The sequence below is a fragment of the Macaca nemestrina genome, chromosome 7 (genome assembly GCF_043159975.1).
Source record: "Macaca nemestrina isolate mMacNem1 chromosome 7, mMacNem.hap1, whole genome shotgun sequence".
Taxonomy (NCBI): domain Eukaryota; kingdom Metazoa; phylum Chordata; class Mammalia; order Primates; family Cercopithecidae; genus Macaca; species Macaca nemestrina.
This window is the reverse complement of record NC_092131.1, coordinates 108,348,449-108,372,287: the sequence shown is the minus strand read 5'-3', so window position 1 is coordinate 108,372,287 and position 23,839 is coordinate 108,348,449. Positions and strand designations below refer to the sequence as shown.

The 23,839-nt window shown below is 40.4% G+C and overlaps 1 protein-coding gene across 2 annotated transcripts in view; it reads left to right on the top strand.

The window, feature by feature from the left end:
• The window catches only part of LOC105497469 (basonuclin zinc finger protein 1), a 28,935-nt gene extending 5,341 nt beyond the window's left edge, over window positions 1-23,594 (top strand). For both annotated transcript variants that reach the window (XM_011768573.2, XM_011768574.3), the window contains exons 2-5: window positions 11,240-11,339; window positions 12,386-12,621; window positions 14,670-16,534; window positions 21,363-23,594. In XM_011768573.2, the coding sequence (XP_011766875.2) occupies window positions 11,240-11,339; window positions 12,386-12,621; window positions 14,670-16,534; window positions 21,363-22,047 (2,886 nt within the window). In that variant the 3' untranslated portion in view covers window positions 22,048-23,594. The remainder of the gene's footprint in view (window positions 1-11,239; window positions 11,340-12,385; window positions 12,622-14,669; window positions 16,535-21,362) is intronic.
• The last annotated feature ends 245 nt before the right edge of the window (window positions 23,595-23,839 follow it).

Here is a 23,839-nt window from a genome sequence, read left to right as displayed (position 1 = left end):
ATTTAGAATTATTTCAAACAATCAAAATTAGAATTGCCTAATGAAACTTGGTAATATGTGCTTGGGGATTCAACAGTTACCAACTTTGGGCCAGTCTCATTTCATCTATATTTCCTACCCATTCTCCCCATTGTAACCAACACTGGATTACTTTAAAGCAAATCCTAGGCATTGTATAATTTCATTCATATATATTGTAATATGAAGGTCTAAAATGCAAAGGCTCTTTTTTAAAAAACCAGAGCAATATACCATAGAGCACCTAAAACGTTAACAATAACTGTAATGTCATTTAATTTCCAATTAGTATTCAAATTTCCTTGATTACCTGCTAACTTTATATTACAGTTAGTTTCTTCAAATCAGGATTCAAGTAAGGTCCATACATTGTCTTTTTTAATATATAGGTTCATACTTTACTTTTTTCCTTACAATTTATTTGTTGAAAAAGCTGGATCATTTGTCCTGTAGAGTGCTCCCTGGTCCGAATTTCAATGATTATTTCCTTGTAGTATCATTTAAACATTACTCTATCTCCTGTATGTTCTTCAGTTGGAGTTGAGTAAGAGGCTTGATCCAATTCAGGTTTGAACTTTTTTGTCAGGAACACCAGATGTGTGGTGGGATGTATCCTTCAGTCCAGAGGCAAATGGCCTGGTTGTCATATTTTTCATTAGGAGTTGTGGAATGGTGATACTCTAGTTCTTCATTTATTTGATTCACATTCAGAGAGAATCTTTGTCTCATCAATGATTTTTTTATCCTGAAATACGGGTTATATAGAAAAGGATACATACTTGATTCTTTTCCTTTATCAGTTTTCAGAATATTAGTTGGTTTCCTAGCATTTTCTAAAGGTGGCCAATGAGTTTTGTTTGTTTTGCATATATTTTGAATTCCTAGATTTTAACACAGTGAATGACTCATGCTAATTTTTGACAAATCATATTCTCTACTCTGCTGTTTTTGACCAACCCAGTTGTGTGACTTTTCTTGCAGTCATGAAAGTCTTCCTAGAGTCAGACACTGGGAGTTACTCATCTTTATATCTCCATGAAGCTCCCTATGGTTACCAAGTACATGGTAGATGCTTTTGAAACAAATAAAAACTTTGTTAAATAAATGATTATCATTTGGTGAAACTATTAATGTAAGATGATGGCATGACGTGTTGAGTGTCTGCCCCATGTGTGTTTCTCAAGGTCAGCTAAAGTCCGACACTGTCGTCTGCAGATAAGCTGCCTCACATTAAAGGACTTGATGGGTTTCCCCTCTCTTCTTCCCGGTTGTCCTTATTACCTATTTGGCAAAGGGTGATACTATTTTTCAGAATCCTAGTTGTACCTCTATGGGTTTGCATATGTAAGAAAAACAATGGGAAACTTAAAAAGTGAAAGAAGTGAGTGAGAAGTAAGAGATGGGAAGGTAAGGAGAAAAAAAAAATCCAGTTCTAATAAGGAAAGTGAGAAGTGCAGAGGCAGAGCAGTCCAAAGAACAGTGGGTTAGAGAACTAACTCCCACCTTTGAATGATGCAGTTTCCTAAACCAGGAAGGCTAGCTCTGCAGCCACAGAAAGAGTAAGAATGACAATTTCATAACAGGCTAAATGAAGCCAGGCTCTCCACCTAGACACCAAAAAGGTGGCCCAGCTGCTTTAAAAGATGTCTTGTTTTATGTGTCCTGATTGGCAGTTTTCGATATGCATGTTAGCAACAATTATCTATATTCAACATTTAAAAAGTACTACTTAGAAAAAACTGGCCAGGTGTGGTGGCTCACGCCTGTAATCCTAGCACTTTGGGAGGCTGAAGTGGGTGGATCATGAGATCAGGAGACAGAGAACATCTTGACTAACATGGTTGAAACCCAATCTCTACTGAAAATACAGAAAATTAGGCGGGTATGGTGGCATGCGCCTGTAGTCCCAGCTACTCAGGAGGCTGAGGCAGGAGAATTACTTGAACCCAGGAGGCAGAGGTTGTAGTGAGCCAAGATCGCACCACGGCACTCCAGCCTGGGCGACAGAGCGAGACTCTACCTCCAAAAAAAGATTAAAAAGAAAACACTGAATCAGGAGTTCAAGACCAGCCTAAGCAACATAGTGAGACCCCCGTCTCTACGAAAAACATTTTTTTTTAAATTAGCTGGTTATGGTGGCATGTGCCTATGTGGGGTTTAGGAGGGTGACTAAAGTGGGAGGATCCCTTGAGCCCGGGAAGTAGAGACTGCTGTGAACAGTGATCACTGTCCTCCAGCCTGGGTGACAGAACAACACCCTGTCTCAAGAAAATCCTGAAGCATTTTAATTATAAAGCTTGGTGGCTTTTAAAAAGTGATTTGTGGTTTGCCAGACTGGGTTCTTTAATTTCAAGTTGAAGAGTTACAATTTTTTCCACTGAGAATCTGGCATAGCCTTAGAATCTCACACATAAGAGAGGACCACAGACTCTAAACTTAATTTCGGTAATCTCTGCTAGTGAGTCATTTTCCACACGGTTTTTACATGGCCCTCTCCACAGTCAACAGGAAGATCAGTGTGTAAACTAGGAACTGCATTTGGCTGCAAATTAAAAGAATTCCTAAATAATAGTTGCTACCCTTTCTTCTCAGCCATTCTTAGGGCGTGACCTCGGTGTTACCTCATAGTCACAAAATGCTGTCTGAGCGCCTGCCATCAGGTTCTTGTTCGAAGAAAGAAGAAGAGGGAAAGGCAGACAGGTTTTACAGTAGAGTCAGCTGCTATTTATGAGGAGTTTTCTATAATACTTCACCCAACAATTTGTATTGTATACCATTGGTCAGTACTTAAGTCACTTGACCACCAACTGAGACTTGGAAGTTAAAGTTCTTTTCACTAAGGCATATGGGGAAAAAGATAACTGGGGGAAAAAGATTAATAATCAGTAAGCATAGTACAGTTCTCTCATAGATTTGTTCAATCATTCATTTACTTTCTCAAATAGTATCAATGGAGGGCTTACCAAGTATCAGGCTCAGTGCTAGGTGTTGGTTTGGAGTTCTAGTTGTTTCATTGCCTCTTCCAGGAATGATTCATTGTGAAGCACCTTTTATAGGGGCTTTTACCTAGATATTTTTGGTAGCTCTGTGCAGAGGCGGACCACCAGAGCCCAGAAGACCAAAGAACTTACTTGTTGTGGGTCTTCACTGTTTTGATTGATTGCTTCAGCTCACCATCTGTATATCCTCCTTAATATGGCTAACAGGCCTTTGAGGTAGGCATGAGCAGGTTTCCAGCCCATGGTATAGCCAAAGGCACCAAGGCATGGAGCTGAAGTTTTTACATGGCTTAACTGGAAGTAAGACATAGGTTGAGGCCAATCCTAGGTTTTACTACCTCTCAGTGAAAGGTGCCCAGTGAGGTAAAGGGGAAGGAGCTCAGGGTCCCCAGCCCTGCAACCAGAGGTATCTTTTTAACAGGGAGATTATATTCATTTCATACCTTAAAGGGGAAGGAGCTCAGACTCCCCAGCCCTGCAACCAGAGGTATCTTTTTAACAGGGAGATTATATTCATTTCATACCTTAAAAAAAAAAAAAAAAGCTTACTGTTAAAATCCAGACTCCTTCACCTGCCCCACAAGGTCCTATGCAGAGTGGTCTCTGTCACCTCTCTTATTCCCATTTTTTGCTAATAACCTCACCAACTTCACTCCAGCTACATTGGCCCCTTAACTGTTCCTTGAACACCCCAGTCTCTATTGCGCCTCAGAGCCTTTGCACTTGCCATGCCTTCTCCCTTAAATACTTCCTCTCTCTCCAGTCTGCACATGACCAACTTGTTGGCATCCCTTGAGACTCAATTCACATGTTACTTCCTCAAAGGCTCTTGGTGATGACTCAATCTTAAAGATTCTTACTCCTGTCCCTATCCCTCCATGCCATCCAGTTATCACTAGCATAGCTTTCTTCTTAGTTCTTTTTTCTTTTTTATTTTTTGAGATGGAGTCTCTGTCACCCAGACTGGAGTGCAGTGGCACAATCTCGTCTCACTGCAACCTCCGCCTCCTGGGTTCAAGCGATTCTCCTGCCTCAGCCTCCCAAGTAGCTGGGATTACAGGCATGCGCCACCATGCCTGGCTAATTTTTGTGTTTTTAGTAGAGATGGGGTTTCGCCATGTTGGCCAATCTGGTCCTGAACCCCTGACTTCAGTTGATCCACCTGCCTCAGCCTCCCAAAGTGCTGAGATTACAGGCGTGAGCTACTGTGCCCAGCGTCTTCTTAGTTCTTTCATAACACTTGCTTTACTCTGAAATGATACTGTTTGTTGTTCATTTCCTGTCTCTTCCCTCTAGAATATAAGCTCCTTGAAGGTAGGGACCTTATCAATTTTGTTCAACATTTTAGTCTCTAGAATTTAGAACAATGCCTGGCTCATAAATGCACAGTAAATACTTATTCAATGAATGAAATTTCTTTACTGTGTGGAACTTTTAATGTCCTCATCTGCAGAATGTGTATGATAATACCTAACTCTGAAAGTGGTTGCAGGAATTAAGTGAAACCATAAATAGAACTGTAGTTAGCACCAAATACTGATATTTCAAGGTGTAATCCTCCCCTGGTATCCAAATTAGAGACCATCCCAGTAGCCTGTAAGTTCTTCACCTTCCTCATCTATAAAATGGGGATAGTAATACCTAACCTCCCTGGGTAGTTGTGAGAAAGAAATGAAATGATACATGTACACTGATTAGTACAGTGTGTCTCACATGTAATAAATAAATGCTCAATAAGGCTCACCAACTGTGTGACCCTGGGCATGTTACAAATCTTCCATAAATTTAAGTTTCTGAGAATAATTCTCTCCTCACAGCACTGTAGTGAGGTTTAAAATAGATTACATGTTAAACATGAACTTTACCATGTCAAAAAGCAGATGCTGGAAGGTTGGCTAACCATTGGACTCAGCCTTGTCCAATAGAGCTTTCTGTGATGATGGAAATGTTGTATATCTCCACTGTCCAGTAGAGTAGCCACTACCTACACGTTGCTCCTATGCACCTGAAATGTGGCTGGTGTGACCAAGGAACCGAATTTTACATTTTATTTATTTATTTATTTTGAGACGGAGTCTCGCTCTGTCACCCAGGCTGGAGTGCAGTTGCGCAATCTCAGCTCACTGCAAGCTCCGCCTCCTGGGTTCATGCCATTCTCCTGCCTCGGCCTTCCCAGTAGTTGGGACTACAGGTGTCTGCCACTATGCCTGGCTAATTTTTTGGGGTTTCACCGTGTTAGCCAGGATGATCTCGATCTCCTGACCTTGTGGTCTGTCCGCCTTGGCCTCCCATAGTGCTGGGATTACAGATGTGAGCCACGGTGCCCGGCCATTTTATTTGATTTTAATTAACACAAATGATTCCCCTCAAAGGGCCAGTGCTGTGAATCTGGGAACCCCAAAATTCCCTCTTCCCCTTACCAGTTACTCCCCCAGGAATATCCCCCTAGATTTATCTTCAGTGAAATGAAAGTATATGCACATACTAGAGATGAAAACAGCTTTGAACTAAACAGTTTTTATTCAGAGCTCAATAATTCAAATCCCATGAGAGGCCTACTCTATCCAGCACTGAGTATCTGTGTATATACCCAACTATGTGCCTAGCCTGACCGCTTCCAGGAATTCAACTCAGCATCTCCTGACAAGAGGCCTGTGGTAGCATCTCCTCAAGCCAAAGGTAGAACAGGGTGTCTGAGAGACGAAGTGGGTCCAGGAGCCTGCCTAAAAACTAGGTCATAACTTTCTATCCCAAGACTGCAAAACCCAATCTTCCATCACATACTAGGTATGTCAGTAGTTTTTAGATGAATGAGAAAATGATAGTTACAAAAAAGCAAGCCAGGATTTTGAATGTTGATTTGTAGCACAAAAATGACTAATAACAATTCTGAAATAGTCTGATTAAGATGAGTGTGTTAAAAAGCAATAATCATGTCTTGATGAGTTCAGAATGTTGTAAACTTCTGCTTTATGTTTCTGAAGAATGGAACTAGAATGGATTCCAAAGGATATACATTTAAGAGTTTTCCGTTTTGATTTACATGAGTGCTTTTTGTCCTGTAATTAGAATATTTTCATTTAATTTCATTTTAGAAGTTTTCATTTATCTTTAGATAATGGTGCTGTAATATTACTACGTTGTGGAGTTCTAAGATGGGTGGAAAAACCCAAGGGCCTTGATATTGGAAGTTTTCTTAGACACTATAATTAGCTTTTTTAGTTCATAAATAATTCCTCTGAGATTTATTTCCATAGATGTTTAATGAGCTTTGTTAAGCCTTATTCAAATGGGTTCATGGAGAACCACAAGAATATTTCTCATAAAGCTGCATTCATTCATTGAATTATAGACAAAATTATTTAAAATTGTCCTGAAATGAAAGCTAAAATTGTCCCCAAACTAAAACTATAGGCCCCAAATGCCCATGAGGGTGGTATAGGCCCCCCCAAGGGCATTTGGCAGTGTCTGGAGACATTTTTGGTGGTCACAACTGGAGGGTAGGGTGTAACTGGCATATGGTTTGTAGCAGTCAGGGATGCTGACCAGATGTCATACATTGCACAGAATAGCCCCCCCCAACACAAAGCATTATCCAGCCAAAATGTCAGTAGTGCCAAAGTTGAGAAAACCTGACCTAGGTGACAAGAGATGCAAAATATAAGTTTCAGTATTGATCTATGAAATGTGCTTGGAATTGTTCCCTTTGTGGTTTTGCTGTGCTGAACCTGAGATAGTCACCTAGCTTCCTGGGTTGCATGAGCCTTTTGAGCAGAGTCTTCAGGGAGTAGAGGAAGCATGTGCTTAAGGACATCTCTACTTCTGGTTAAAGCAGGTTTTATTTTTCCAAATAAGCAAAATGTGAATTTACTCATACAGTTCCAGCATCTTGTTTTTAAAGAGTGAATGGGGTCTGGTGCACTGGCTCACACCTATAATTCCAGCACTTTGGGAGGCCGAGGCAGGTGGATCATCTAAGGTCAGGAGTTAAGAGACCAGCCTGGCCAACATGGCGAAACCTGTCTCTACTAAAAAATACAAAAAAAAAAAAAAAAAAAAAAAAGCCAGATGTGGTGGTGCATGCCTGTAATACCAACTACTCAGGAGGCTGAGGCACAAGAATCACTTGAACCTGGGAGGCAGAGGTTGCAGTGAGCCGAGATTGTGCCACTTCACTCCAGCCTGGGCAATAGAGTGAGAGTCTGTCTCTAAATAAATAAATAAATAAATAAATAAATAAATAAAAATTTTAACAAAAGGAATGGCATTTTGAGGGGTATAATCCAAAATAAGAACCTTTCTCCCTTTTAAAAATTTTCTATAAAATGATATTTATAGAATCAAGATTGCAAAATATTTCACAGGTTTAATACTGGTGCTATTGGGAATGTAGCAATAATTGGTTCATCCGTGAGCTGATGTTCAGAGGGTTGCAGCCAAATTTGAGATGCTGGACAACATTTTAGGTGTACTACAAACTAAGTTAATGGTGCCTTTTAGAATTTTGTTTTGACAATGTGTAATGTAAATTCAACCATCACTCACTTTTATCCTTTAACTTACATTCAAGGTAACTATATAATTATGTATATAGATGTAAACTGTTCATGTATTTAATACATTTGTATATGTATATACAAGTAGAAACTCTGTAACCAAAAAGTAAAATAATTTCTGTCATTAGAGCAGTGTTTCTTGATTTTTTTTCCATTAACCTCCACACCTAAGGAGATTTTAGACATTGTTTCTTAATTGTGACTCTCCAATGAAATTTTAGTATCACACCATTGCGATATAGGTTTGTGTATGTATGTACATCTGTATTTATACATAGAGTAATTCTTTCACCCCCCAATTTTTATTCGTTTGGGGATGATAGCATCACCCTTGAGAATGCATGCATTATTAAAGTGAGACAGTGTAATCACATGGAGTTCTTTTTATTATACTGTACAGTTTACAAGAGCAAAACCTTTTCTCCCACATCTCCTGTTTTCTGGTAGCCTCTTGAATGGATTAGATAATGCTGTTGTATTTACTGTACACCTCAGTTATGAACAGCCCTATTCCACATCACCTGAAAATGCCTAGCTGCAGCTGTGTTCAAACCCGTTCTAGTCCAAAATAAATGGTAGAAGACAATCAAATCATGAAAAATTTAACCTGTGTTTAAGCAGGGTCACTCATTTTTTTGTTTTGTTTTTTGAGGCAGAGTCTTGCTCTGTTTCCCAGGCTGCAACCCCTACCTCCCAGGTTCAAGTGATTCTCCTGCCTCAGCCTCCTGAGTAGCTGGGACTACAGGTGCATGCCAACACACCTGGCTAATTGTTGTATTTTTGGTAGAGACAGGGTTTCACAATGTTGGCCAGGCTGGTCTTGAACTCCTGACCTCAGGTGATCCGCCCACCTCAGCCTCCCAGAATGCTAGGATTATAGGCATGAGCCACTGCGCCCGGTCTGTGTTTTAATAACATTTTTATTGAGATGTAATTGACATACCATAAAATTAACTTATAGATTGTACAGTCAAGTGGCTTTTAGTATATTCACAGAGTTGTGCAGCTATCAGTACTATCTAATTTTAGAACATTTGCATCACTTCAAAAAGAAACCGAGGTCAAAATTGGAAACTTCTGTGCTTCAAGGGATACCATCGAGAAAGCGAAGATAACCCAAGGATGGGAGAAAGTGTATGCAAATCATGTATCTGGTAATGCACGTGTATCTAAAATATATAAAGGTCTTGTATAACTCAATATGAAAAAGGCAAACAACCCAATTTAAAAATAAGCAAAAGATCTGAAGAGACATGTCTCCAGGGAAGTCATACAAATGGACAATAAACACATGAAAAGATGCTGAGCACCATTCGCCATCAGGGGAATGCAAATCAAAACCATAATGAGATCCCACCCACAGTCACTAGGATGGCTCTAATCAAAAAGACAGACAATAACAAGTGTTGAGGATGTGGAGAAATTGGAACTCTCATATGTTGCTGGTGAGAATGTAAAATGATACAGCTGCTTTGGAAAAGTTTGGCAGTTAAAAAGTTAAACAAGAGTTACTGTGCAATCCAGTAGTTCTCTTCTTGGGACTATACCCAAGAGAAATGAAAACATGTGTCTACCATATTCTTGTACATGTTCCTTTTGGGGAAGATGAAAATGTTCCAAAATTAGATTGTGATGATGGTTGTATAACTCTGTTAATATGCTAAAAATCGTTGAATTGTACACTTTTAACAGGTGAGTTATATATGTGTGAATTGTATCTCAATAAAGCTGTTTTTCTCAAAGATGGAAACAAACCAAACAAGAACACACTCTCTCCTACTACCCACTAGCAGTCACTTGTTATCCATACCCCACTCTCCACAGCCCCAGGTAACTACTAATCTGGTTTCTGCCTTTATCAATTGGACTGTTCTTGACATTTCATGTAAATGGAATCATACAATCCATGACTTTGGTGCCTGACTTCTCTCACTTAGCACATATATTTTCAAAGTTCATCCATGTTGCACTGTGTATTAGTATTTCATTGCTTTTTATTGTTCAACAGTACCCAATTGTGAGTGGATATATCACATTTTGTTTATCTGTTCATCAGTTGATGGATGTTGGGGTTGTTTCTACTTTTTGGCTATTGTGAATAATGCTGCTATGAACATTCATATACAAGTTTTTGTGGACATATGTTTTTGGTTATTTTGGGTATATACCTAGGAGTGAATTTCTGGGTCATATAGTAACTCTATGTTTAACTTTTTGAGGAACTGCCAGAATGTTTTCCAAAGTGGCTGTACCATTTTACAATCCCACCAGCAACCAATTTTTAAGTGCAGACTGATCATATACTCCTTAAAATGAATTTCCCAAGTCTTCAGCTAGATTCTCCCTTCCCTCTCCCCAATGCAGGCCACATAGTCCGTTGATTGGCAGATTAGAGGTTTAAACCCTTAATTGTAAGACTTTTTTATCCCTCCTCCAGATGCTCTTCGCACACACACACACTTTCCAGTTTCAAGACTCTCGTGAATCATACAGATTCTACCCAGCAGGTCTTCCCAGAAACCTCACTGACAAAGCTGCTTCGAGGGCTTTTTCTGTTTAATAATAGATTATATTCTTCAGGACTGTATCTCCTTTGAGGAACTCATCTTAAAAATGTATGTGAAGCTTTGTGGGTGGTGGTGGTGGTGGCGGTGGTGGTGGTGGTGGTGGTGGTGGTGGTGGTGGTGTTTTGAGAGGGAGTCTCGCTCTGTCGCCCAGGCCAGAGTACAATGGCATGATCTCAGCTCACTGCAACCTCGGCCTCCTGGGTTTAAGTGATTCTTCTGCCTCAGCCTCCCGAGTAGCTGGGACTACAGGCATGCGCCACCACGCCCGGCTAAGTTTTGTATTTTTGGTAGAGACAGGGTTTCACCATACTGGCCAGGCTGGCCTTGAACTCCTGACCTCATGATCCACCTACCTCGGCCTCCCAAAGTGCTGGGATTAGAGGCATGAGCCACCACGCCCAGACGAAGCTTTGTTTTTAGTACTAGAACTTTGTTAGACATGTACCTCTCTACATTTTTGTACATTCTGTACCCCCACATAAAACATGGCACCATAACATGCAAGGGGCATTGATGCAAGGCTTGTTCAGCCTGTGTTTGTCTCTGACAGTCACGTAGTTCAGTGAGTGATGTCAGGGAATCATCTTCAGTATAGTCAGCTATTACATGTTCTCAAATCTTATTTGTATTTTCAGCTTCTACCATATCTGTGGGTGGGGGAAAATAAATTTTATATGTAGATTATTCTCAGTTCAGGTCATTCTCCCTTTTACTTGTTCCAAGACAGCTTCTGTATACTTTCCAGGGTTGCTGCTTTGGTCAACTTAGAAATTTGGTGAAAATATGTTTACCCTTTCTATGACCTTAATAACAGTGCAGGATAATTCATTCTAAACCATAATCTTTTCTTAGAAAAAGTTCTGATGTTTAAGCTCATTCTTGAATGTGGAATATCTGTGTAATGTGTTCATGGTCTCCAAGTGCAGGGCTGGCTGCTCATCTTTCCAGAGTACAATGTACACCTCTGGGCCTGGCACACGATGGGCACATACTGCTCAATAAATGCTGCCGAATGGAGGCATATGTTTTGTTTGAAATACGATGAATGTTTCACGCATCACTTATATGCTCCACATACCTGTGTTCTTCTCTTTTTCAGGCTATCAGCTGTACTCTGAACTGTAGTTGCCAAAGTTTCAAACCCGGGAAAATAAACCACCGTCAGTGTGACCAATGCAAGCATGGATGGGTGGCCCACGGTAACTTTATTTTTCACCCTCTCTTGGCCTGTAGTGTTATAGAGTTATTCAGGAACTGATTTCATATCTTAAGAATGACAACTAACTAGTAAACTAGTAAGTTACTAGCATGTCCCAGGTAACAGGCTAAGATTCAAAGAGTCTTGAACCTTAACTACTCTATATGGGAAGTGTCTTATTAACCTCAATCTAAAGATGTAGAAACTAGTGCTTCAGTGCTATCATTCTGTAATGATAGAAATGTTCTGTTCTATCTAATACAGCCTCTAGGCTAGGGTTGCCAGATAAAATACAGAATGCTCAGTTAAATTTAAATTTCAGATAAACGACGATCATATTTTAACCTAGGTATATTCCAATGAATATTTTTAGTATATGTATATCCCACCCATTCATTGTTTATCTCAAATTTACATTTGGATTTAACTGGGCATCTTTTTTTATTTGCCAAATCTGACAACTCTACAGTAGTCACTTGTGGCTACTGAGTACTTGAAATGCGACTAGTGTAACTGGGGAATGGAGTTTTAAATTTTATTTAATTTTAATTTAATCTAAATGTAAATAGCCATATGTGAATGATGGCTATTACACTGGACAGCGTGGCCTTCAGGAAGTTAATTTGTCAAGCCCCACAACTGGAAAATATAAAGCCCCACAACTAATACTCAAACCCAGATCTCTCAGATTCCCAAACCCAGATTCTTTACCCCCAGACTCTATGCTTCCTGATTATCCATCCTCTTGATTATGCACCTGCCACCTCAGTTTTTACCCCTTTTCCTTATTCCTTCCTTGTTGGTGACTATTTCTCTCCTTAGCAAGGCCACAAGAAAGGGAGAAAAGTCCCAAGCTAGTTCATTTATTTTAGAAGTTCCTGTAAATAATTTGAAGCTTCATAGCTATTAAGGTATTTAATCATTTGTATATTCATGTATTTTCTGTGGAACAAATAACCGAGAATTAGTCCTAACCTACTTTTTTTGCAGTGTTTCTCTTACAATTAGAACTTTTCTAAATGACATTTCCTCAATTTGATCTTTCAGCTCTAAGTAAGCTCAGGATCCCCTCCATGTATCCAACAAGCCAGGTGGAGATTGTCCAGTCCAATGTGGTGTTTGATATTAGCAGCCTCATGCTCTATGGGACTCAGGCCATCCCCGTTCGCCTAAAAATCCTACTGGACCGGCTCTTCAGTGTGTTGAAGCAAGATGAGGTTCTCCAGATCCTCCATGCCTTGGACTGGACACTTCAGGATTACATCCGTGGATACGTGCTGCAGGTACAGTAACCACGACCATTGTCCTCCTACGGTGTTTTCTGTGCCCATATAACTGACGTAACCCAGTTACCTCCCAATGCTACAGCCCTTGGTGACCATCTTTCCCTTTAATACTTCTTTTCTAATGGCCTAAGCCCCTACCTCATGTTCTTGGGGGATGTCCAAGGTATCTGTGAAGCTTTAGGAGCATTACATATTCTCTGATTTGGCTTTTACTAAACTACCTTTTCAACAATAAACCATTTGCCCCATTTCAGGTGCTGCCTCCATGTCTTTCATTAGTCCCAAACTAGTTACTGACACAAGATGCTGTCTGTATCAGATTTTACTGAGAGTTTGGAATTGAGAAAGGGAACTTACAGAATCACAAAGCAAACAACTTATAATTTCATAGCACACCTTCCTGTGCTTTAAAGCCTTCTGCCATCTCACTGATGTTCTTCCTTCCTAGGCTCCATTTTTTATGGTATTTCTGTGTTCATGTATGCATTTGCTCATTCTCAATCTCTCTCTCTCTATATATATACACATATATATGTGTGTGTGTGTGTGTGTGTGTATATATATATGCACATCTCCTTCCCTCCTTCCTTCCTTCCCTCCCCACACCCCAGTTTTCTTTTGGCATCTTCATACATTCTCTTCTTTTCTCCAACATTCCAAGCCCTTCATCCTCTCTGTTCTCTTTATTTTGCAGAGTAGTTTACCTCTGTTCCCAGATCATGCTGAGTGTGTAGGCTTCATGTTTCATTTCCAAAGAGGCTGTCAAGGTGTTTTTAGAAGCAAAGAACATGTTTCCTGAGATGAAGCATCATTCCTTTAAGATATGAAACAGCTACAGCATTGTATTTTCTTGCCATTACACTAGAAAATGTTAAAGTTTGGTAAAGATTTCAATGAAATGGGAGGCGAACATATTTCCAAGACCAGCATAGATGTCAGTCTTACTAAGGTAGGCCATGTAATTAAAATGAACACTAAAAACAATTTTATAGACCTAGATCCTTTCCCAATGATCTTAAGTGTTAGGCATATTATCCCCATTTTCCAGTCAAAAAACTAGAGGCTCAGAGTGCCTCAAAATCATGCTGAAAGTCATTTCACTAGTATGTGGCAGACCCAGAATTTGTACTCACTTCTTTTTAACTCAAACGACCATAATCTTTCCCTGTAAAAACGTTTGCTCACCTCTAGTGCAGGACCCCCAGCAGACTAGAAACAACCGTTTATGTAGAGTAGCATTATGATCTTACGTTATGACATAGATCAATATTTAATCATCCTAATAATCTTGCTTTCTAGTGTTAAGATTAAAAATATGGAATCAATTACCTTGAACCTCTAGTGCATGAAAAATTTATGATGTTACATTCTTTATCATCTTCAAAACTCTTACATGCACTGTGAAAAATCTCAGTAGGCCATCAAATACACGTTCTGTGATAAAATATTTATTGTAGTTTTGGGGAAAGTTAGGCCTTGCTAGAGTTTGAAAGATCTCCAACACTCCAGTGTAATTACAGCTGTGCTTTGTGAACGTGCGCAATAGATCAATACAAGTTCATTTGTTTTCTGATGTTAGTTGCTTAGGAAGATTATTAAACTTGCAGCAAATGAATACTTGAGCTGTATCTCGGCCTGATTGTTCCATCTATCCTCTTTAGATAAAGAAGTTACTATTGTTCAAATGATACCTATTTTAATTTTAGTAGGGAAAATTATTACATCTAATGCAAAACAAGCAATTGGTCTGAAATGAGGTGAAAAATAATCACTACATTTCGCTGACTTCAGCTTGAGTAATGTGATTTTATTTGTCTCTTTTGCACCAATTGTAGGAGTACTGCTAATGTTTGTGCAGCTTATGGTCTGCACAAAGCTTCTGACCTGGGAGAGTAGGGTAAGCAGGGACTAAATTCCCCAAAGCCCTGTGTTCATCTTTTCCTTATATGCACAAAAGTATCCTATAGTCTAGTGGACTACATTTTTAGAGGAAAGGGTAAAGAGTTGTAAATTAATCACATTTCTAACATCTGGTTTGGGTTTAGGATGCATCAGGAAAGGTGTTGGATCACTGGAGCATCATGACCAGTGAGGAAGAAGTGGCCACCTTGCAGCAGTTCCTTCGTTTTGGAGAGACTAAATCTATAGTTGAACTCATGGCAATTCAAGAGAAAGAAGAGCAATCCATTATCATACCACCTTCCACAGCAAACGTAGATATCAGGGCTTTCATTGAGAGCTGCAGCCACAGGAATTCTAGCCTCCCCACTCCTGTGGACAAAGGAAACCCCAGCAGTATACACCCCTTTGAGAACCTCATAAGCAACATGACTTTCATGCTGCCTTTCCAGTTCTTCAACCCTCTGCCTCCTGCACTGATAGGGTCACTGCCCGAACAATATATGTTGGAGCAGGGTCATGACCAAAGTCAGGACCCCAGACAGGAAGTCCATGGGCCCTTCCCTAACAGCAGCTTCTTAACTTCCAGTTCCACACCATTTCAGGTTGAAAAAGATCAGTGTTTAAACTGTCCAGATGCTATTACTAAAAAAGAAGACAGCACCCATTTAAGTGACTCCAGATCATATAACATTGTCACTAAGTTTGAAAGGACACAGTTATCCCCTGAGGCCAAAGTGAAGCCTGAGAGGAATAGCCTTGGTACAAAGAAGGGCCGAGTGTTCTGCACCGCATGTGAGAAGACGTTCTATGACAAAGGCACCCTCAAAATCCACTACAATGCCGTCCACCTGAAGATCAAGCATAAGTGCACCATCGAAGGGTGTAACATGGTGTTCAGCTCCCTAAGGAGCCGGAATCGCCATAGCGCCAACCCTAACCCTCGGCTGCACATGCCAATGAACAGAAATAACCGGGACAAAGACCTCAGGAACAGCCTGAACCTGGCCAGCTCTGAGAACTACAAGTGCCCAGGTTTCACAGTGACGTCCCCAGACTGTAGGCCTCCTCCCAGCTACCCTGGTTCAGGAGAGGATTCCAAAGGCCAGCCAGCCTACCCAAACATTGGGCAAAATGGTGTGCTTTTTCCCAACCTAAAGACAGTCCAGCCAGTCCTTCCTTTCTACCGCAGTCCAGCCACACCTGCCGAGGTAGCAAACACGCCTGGGATACTGCCTTCCCTCCCGCTGTTGTCCTCTTCAATCCCAGAACAGCTCGTTTCAAATGAAATGCCATTTGATGCCCTTCCCAAGAAGAAATCCAGGAAGTCCAGTATGCCTATCAAAATAGAGAAAGAAGCTGTGGAAATAGCTAATGAGAAAAGACATAACCTCAGCTCAGATGAAGACATGCCCCTACAGGTGGTCAGTGAAGATGAGCAGGAGGCCTGCAGTCCTCAGTCACACAGAGTATCTGAGGAGCAGCACGTACAGTCAGGAAGCTTAGGGAAGCCTCTCCCTGAAGGAGAGAGGCCCTGCCATCGTGAATCAGTGATTGAGTCCAGTGGAGCCATCAGCCGAACCCCTGAGCAGGCCACACACAATTCAGAGAGGGAGACTGAGCAGACACCAGCGTTGATCATGGTGCCAAGGGAGGTCGAGGATGGTGGCCATGAACACTACTTCACACCTGGGATGGAGCCCCAAGTTCCTTTTCCTGACTACATGGAACTGCAGCAGCGCCTGCTGACTGGGGGACTCTTCAGTGCTTTGTCCAACAGGGGAATGACTTTTCCTTGTCTTGAAGATTCTAAAGAACTGGAGCACATGGGTCAACATGCATTAGCAAGGCAGATAGAAGAAAATCGCTTCCAGTGTGACATCTGCAAGAAGACCTTTAAAAATGCTTGCAGTGTGAAAATGCATCATAAGAATATGCATGTCAAAGAAATGCACACATGCACAGTGGAAGGCTGTAATGCTACCTTTCCCTCCCGCAGGAGCAGAGACAGGTAAGGCATCTGTAGGCAATCATGTTTTCTAAGGCAGTGGCTCTTAAAGTTTAACATGCATCAGAATCACCTGGAGAATTGTTAAAACACAGACTTATGGGCCCCACCCTAGAATTTCCACTTCATTAGGTCTAGGGTGAGGCCTGAGAGTCGGCATTTTTAACAAGTCCCCAGGTGATGCTGATGTTACTATTCTGGGGGTCACAGTTTGAGAAACAGTGTTGTATGAATTTTCATATTTCAACATTCATGAATACAAGTTCCCAGATGATGCTGGTGGTACTATTCTGGGGGCTACAGTTTGATAAACTGTTCTATGAATTTTCATATTTCAACATACATGAATTTTGACTTCCAAAAACCTAACCTAATTTGGCTGCAAAACCTGACCTGGAGTGATGTGAGGTTATTTGTAATCTTCCTTAATCTCCTTTTGTGTGGATTTATATATATATATATATATATATATATAGTACAGATAGTAATGGATTTATTATAAGGCATTAACAGTGTTTCATTATATGCATCATTCTGCCTGTCTGAAGTCTGAGAAATTCTGAACTCAGAAACACATCCAGCCCCAAGGGTGTGGGATAAGAAATCGTGAACTACAGCCGGGCGCAGTGGCTCATGCCTATAATCCCAGCACTTTAGGAGGCCAAGGCAGGCAGATCACGAGGTCAAGAGATCGAGACCATCCTGGCCAACATGGTGAAACCCCATCTCTACTAAAAAATACAAAAATTAGCTGGGTGTGGTGGTGTGTTCCTGTAGTCATGTTCCAGCCACTGGGGAGGCTGAGGCAGGAGAATCACTTGAACCCAAGAGGCAGAGATTGCAGTGAGCTGAGATCACGCCACTGCACTCCAGCCTAGTGATAGAGTGAGACTGCATCTCAAACAAGAAAAAAAAGAAAAAAATCATGAACTAGTTGTCACATTAGCAGGTTGAGTAAAGCGTAAATAACTACTTGAATAAGAGTGAGAAGGGAGCTTTTTAAATTACCACGATAGCGTCTCAAAACTTGACTCATTTTCATTTGATAATATGAAATCCATAGAATAAAATATTTTCCTTTATTTCTAGTTACCGAGCTACATTTGAAAGGAAGAATCACTGCTTGATCGAAAGTTTTTTAATTATTAAGATAAAAGAATAAAGGTAGTTGGCAGGTTGTTTCAGGGACTGTGATTTCTGGTTGAAAGATCCTGAGTTTTCATGACACACATAGAGGCAAACTGTTTACAAAGACCCCCGGTATAGAGCGTATCTCATCACTGTGGGGATAGCACTGGTGTTACTGTCTTGCTTGTGCTTTTCTTCATGAACTTGAGTCACTTAACCACTCTTCAGGTCACCTTCCTCCCCAGCCTATAAATTGGAAGAGCAAGCATACCAAAAGATGGCCCCAGGAGGCTTATGGAAAAGATCAGCTGCCTATCGATGAAATGGAATATGATAAATGCTAAATGGTACACTGAATATTAAAATGCTACATTTGCAGAAACAAGCTTGACTTGAAGCAGTTCAGCACCACCACTTGGTCCAAGTTGTAATGCCTAATTTGTTAAGAGGATGAAAATGTACAGACTCCCACACACATTCCTGGACAGGGCTCATAAGAACATACTCATTGTCTTTAGCAAAGAGGATAGAGCACAGGAGATATTAGTTAAATGTTTATATTAAATCAGTGTTTCTACTGATAGGATGTTGAACCAAACCACCAAGGTACCCTAATTAGTGAACCAGTCCTTCTCCTTCAGCCTCCAAGAGGAGGAGTGTTTGTTAGTGAATAAGCTGTTGTTATAAAGAGACAATCATGTTGGTCATATTATCTTTGATATTTATGATACTGTTCTATCCTACAATATCTACTAAATTAGAAGGCATACTGGATTCAAGATACTTTTTCATTTGATACTTATTTTTTCATAGATTTAATATTTCCTTATGTTCTGACCTATTTGTACTAATAGATCCAAGCCTTCCCCCACCACAACAGGAAAGCATCTTGCATTATAAATTAAAACCACGAATTAGTCTAGAGCTTGAAATGCATTTTACCTAGAATCTATGATTTAAGTTACATTATTTTAAATTTGACTTTGTGGGCAGGTCCAGACCTAACACCATTTCTCTCAGTCAGAGATTGAGAACCACATTCCTGTAGGGACACCTAAGTTCTCTTTGAGCCACTGCTACTGCCAGCAACAGTTACCAAGACCCATCAGGAAGGGACTGGGACAGCACCCTGGATGCCTATTTACCCAGTGAATATTAAGAAATGTCTATGTTAGGTGTTGGGGACATAATCCCTGCCCACAGAGGCCTTCTGTAGTGGAGGAGACAGACCAGAAACAGGTAATTACAGTTGAATGTGATTACTTCTGCAGTGAGTGAAGGAAATGTAGGCTGTTGTGGGCACATGGGAGGGCACCTTGAGAAGTTAAGGAAAGCTTCCTGGAAGAAGGGATATGTCTACACCAGTAACTAAAACGTTTTGGTCTTATAACGCCTTTACAAATACTTAAAACCTAAGGTTACTCAAGAGCTTTTCTTTATTTGGGTTATATCTATCAAAATTTATCATATTAGAAATTAAAAATTTTTTAATTGTAAAACTTTATATATTAACATGTTTATGAAAAAAAACTACATTTTCCAAAGCAAAAATTTAGTGAGATGAGTGACTTTGTTTTACATTTTTGTAAATCTCATTAATGTCTGACTTCATAGAAGACAGCTAGATTCTCATATCTGCTTCTGCATATGTTCTGTTGCAAAATCATGTCACGTAGCCTCCGAAAAACTCCACTGTGCACTCATGAGACAAGGTGAAAATGGCAAATAATATCTTAGTATTATGAAACTCTGACTTCAGGAACCCCCCGAAAAGACCTCAGGATCACTAGGGGTGCTCAGAACACATTTTGAGAATCACTGGTCTGAACTAATCAAAATAGAAGCCAAGAGGAAGAGTTGGAGGAGAGATGTAGAGGTTGTAGGGTTGAAGGGAAGAGATGGAGACATGGGCAGTGAGTACAGGATTAGCAGAGTCCTAGAAACCAAAGCCTGGTACGTGATCCAGAGGGTTTTTACAGTTGTTGTAGTTACTCGTCTCAGGGGACATGGCACCTCAGGAAATGTATCTAACCCACTAAGGCTTGAGAGGAGTGAGAGAGCCCGCAAGTTAGCCATTAGTGTGCATGGAATACTCAGGAGTTGAGTATGAGGCCCAGAGGTTTGCTTTGTTCCGGTAGGGACCTTTCTTTACAAGGTTCCAATAAAAGTGATTGTCTTCCTTTTTAACCACTTGTATTTACTGGAACCTGTATATCAACCCAGTGTCTGGTTTTCTGCCGACATGTACCAGCCTCTTCAACCCAGAATGCTGACATAATCACAGGGCAGAGTTGGAGTTAAGAAGGGCTGCTTGCAAAGTGGGTGATCTGGGAGTATAATTCTGATTATGTCCAGAAAATATGTGTAAGGGAATAGAAGATGGAAGTTGAACAGTAGATTTTGTACATTTTATAAAGCTTCCCACACACATGTCTTCAGGGATTTAGAAAGTTCAATTCTTAGTTATTTTGGTGAAGGTGTTTTCCCAACTTGACTCTGCCATAAATTCCGATATGTATTGGGGGAGTATTTTCTCTATTTGGAATAATTCTCTCATCACCTTTAAGATTGTAACCCCCTTGGTAAGGACTGTTTTTGCTTGTCAAAAGTTAGCAGAGGATTTCTGAGGAAGACCAACATTGATTTACAAGTTACTTCCAAATGATAACATGACTAAAAGGTATGTGTCATAATGGATACTCATTATCTGTCCTTCGAGAGTAATCATTGGGTAGAAGATTGGTGGTATGCTTATTCTGCTGCATTTGCAAAACTTCTGTCTGGTATAGGATAGTGAAACATTACAAATATGAACTAAACTACATACACACACAATTATAGCCAATCGGATTCTCACATACAGAGCACTGTATGTCAGTGCTCTAGACGAGTGCTATCCAATAGAAATACGATGCAAGCTTCATGTGAAATTTTAAATATTCTAATAGCCACTGTAAAAAAAGTAAAAAAGAAACCAGATGCAATAAAATTTAATAACATTTAACTTCAGTATATTCAAAATATCCTTTCAACATACGGTACTAGCCATTTTTCAGGTGTTCAGTATCCATATATGGCTAGTGGCTATCATTGGACAGTGCAGCCCCAGAAGGTAATATTTCCTGATTTCATTGAAATAAAGTCCTCTTCTTAGTTCCTTATAGTTTGTGACCAGTTTTCTCCTGGGATCTCCTGGTTCCAGTGTCCCTGTTAAACTGATCTAGTTGATGTAGTCTAGCCATTCTGGGAGACAGACCAGAAACAGGCAATTACAGTTGAATGTGATGACTTCTACAGTGAGAGAAGTGCTGCTGTGGGCACATGGGAGGGCACCATGAGAAGTTAAGGAAAGCTTCCTGGAAGAAGGGGTATGTCAAACCAGCAGCTCTGAAACAGTGAGCTCATGTATAGAAAGTACATAAGGTACAGAAAGTATATCAAACAGATAGTGGAAATCAGGACTACATATTCTCAGTTTCCAGACTGTCGACTTTCTTGGTGAACACTAACTTCTGACAAGCAGTGAACAACAGTGGGCCTGTATCCACTAGACAGGTGTTACATCCCATGGGGGCCTACCCCCTTATCATCGGTGCTCCCACACCACACGTTTTTCCTGGTATCTACCAAGTCTTTCCACTCAGAATGATGGCTGTTTCTAAAACAACCCAACCCATTACTAACCATCTTTTCACTCTTGTAGGCACAGCTCAAACCTAAACCTCCACCAAAAAGCATTGAGCCAAGAAACATTGGAGAGCAGTGAAGATCATTTCCGTACAGCTTACCTTCTGAAAGATGTGGCTAAGGAAGCCTATCAGGATGTGGCTTTTACACAGCAAGCCTCCCAGACATCTGTCATCTTCAAAGGAGCAAGTCGAATGGGCAGTCTGGTTTACCCAATAACCCAAGTCCACAGTGCCAACCTGGAGAGCTACAACTCTGGCCCCTTGAGTGAGGGCACCATCCTGGATTTGAGCACTACGTCAAGCATGAAGTCAGAGAGTAGCAGCCATTCTTCCTGGGACTCTGACGGGGTGAGTGAGGAAGGCACTGTGCTTATGGAGGACAGTGATGGGAACTGTGAAGGGTCAAGCCTTGTCCCTGGGGAAGATGAGTACCCCATCTGTGTCCTGATGGAGAAGGCTGACCAGAGCCTTGCTAGCTTGCCTTCTGGGTTGCCCATAACCTGTCATCTCTGCCAAAAGACCTACAGTAACAAAGGGACCTTTAGGGCCCACTACAAAACTGTGCACCTCCGGCAGCTCCACAAATGCAAAGTACCAGGCTGCAACACCATGTTTTCGTCTGTTCGCAGTCGAAACAGACACAGCCAGAATCCCAACCTGCACAAAAGCCTGGCCTCATCTCCAAGTCACCTCCAGTAACAAGATGGCAAACTAAGTATGCTCAGATAAGCTTTTTTCATAATTCAGGAATAAGGTAGTCCATAGAAATGTTTCTCTTCAATATCATTTGGGGTGAGTCAGGCAAAATTATTTGATTTGACTTTATAGTTTTCCACAGCAGAATGAGCAAAAGACAAACCTTGTGGGAAGATGACACTGGGGCAGCCCTTCCTATCATTTTTCTTAGTCCAAGAGGTCTTTCACTGATGATACAAGGAAAACTTGCAGAAATGCAGTTTTTCCCAGATTTGTTTACATGTTCCCTAGGACAGATCCAGGTCTGCATATTGACACCAGTGGGCCCAGGACCTGGGGGTGGCTTTAAATGAGGCTTGCAGTGTTAAGGGTCTTGGATAAGAAGTGTCCTGGGGAGGAAGACTCACCAGTCCCAAAGATAGCATTTTCAGTTCCTTCTTCAATTAGTTTGAAATCCAGACCTGAGTTTGGAAGACTGACTTTTTGAGACCATCACTGTATTTGGAGTAGATAATTGTCCCTCCCCTCAGCCCTGCGCCAAAGGTCTCATATGTTACCCCAGGGAGTTCTCAGAGGATTGGGTTGGCCTCTAACATGTTCCTTGTTAATTCTTGTTCTGTAACATGCATTCAAGAAGCTAAGGGGAAAATATCTCATGCACTCAAATAATGGTCTTCAATTTAATTTAAAAATATTTTGATAATATTTAATTTGTGCTTATGTGGTGTTTGGTGTGAGTGCAGATATTGCACTGTGTCACCTCTGGATCTCTGCTCAGAAGGAGAACAAGTGATGACCTAAATGTCAAAATCACCGCTCATTTTCATTTGGTGAACTTCAAAGTCTGTTATTTTTGGTCACCTGTGGAATGAATGCAAGCATGATTTTGGCAGGAACATTTGTACATATTCTGCCATAGATAATGTGGTTCTGATGGTTGTTGTGTATTTTCCGTATCACTGGATCCCTCAGTCTTCACCCTTTTATAAATGTTTAAGATTAGGATGAACTTTTGAATTTACTTGGTAGGAAAAAAAGTAGGACATTATTGCCATATTGTATGTCTTAATATATAACTTATTCTGAAATATATTCCACACTGTTATATACATTTTCCATTGTAGAAAGGAAGTTTAATCAGTCCTGTGGAATGAAACCATCTCCTGAAATTCAGCATTTACAGTATTCTAAAAGCCTGTGTAGTTACAAGGACGTTGATTTTGTATTCAGAATTCAAGTTAACTGTCTTTTAAATTCGTGGTTGATGTAAGTAATAAAAAACATTCTTAAAGTTGAGGCTTATAAGACATATTATTTCTGTGGTCTAAAGGTTTAAAAAAAGTCAACAACCTGTTACCAATTATTTCAACTTTTTTTGTTTTAATGTGACAACTTAAAACTTGTTTCTATTTAAAGTGAGATGTATCTTTCAACTGTTTTGTTACCCAGCTGTTTAATATTCCAGTTTTCCCAAAGTGAAAAAATTTGTATACAAATGTTTCTATGATTTAATAAAAATATATGACACACCTTTTGTTTTAAAAGGCAAACATTTGTAAAAATGGTTTTGTCATATGGGCTGAATTTTGTACAAGTGTATATCCTTATGCACACACACAGAGATGCATTATGAATTTGACAGAGCTGAAAACCCTGGAGGGTGGGGGAGAGTCTGGTGGACAGAGAAGAGTGTCAGTAACTACTGACGCATCAAACAAAAATTGCAGAAATTAATGAGTTCAAAAAGAAATGAAGTGGTTACTTCATTGGGAGGAGGATTTGAGTGTGCTGATCT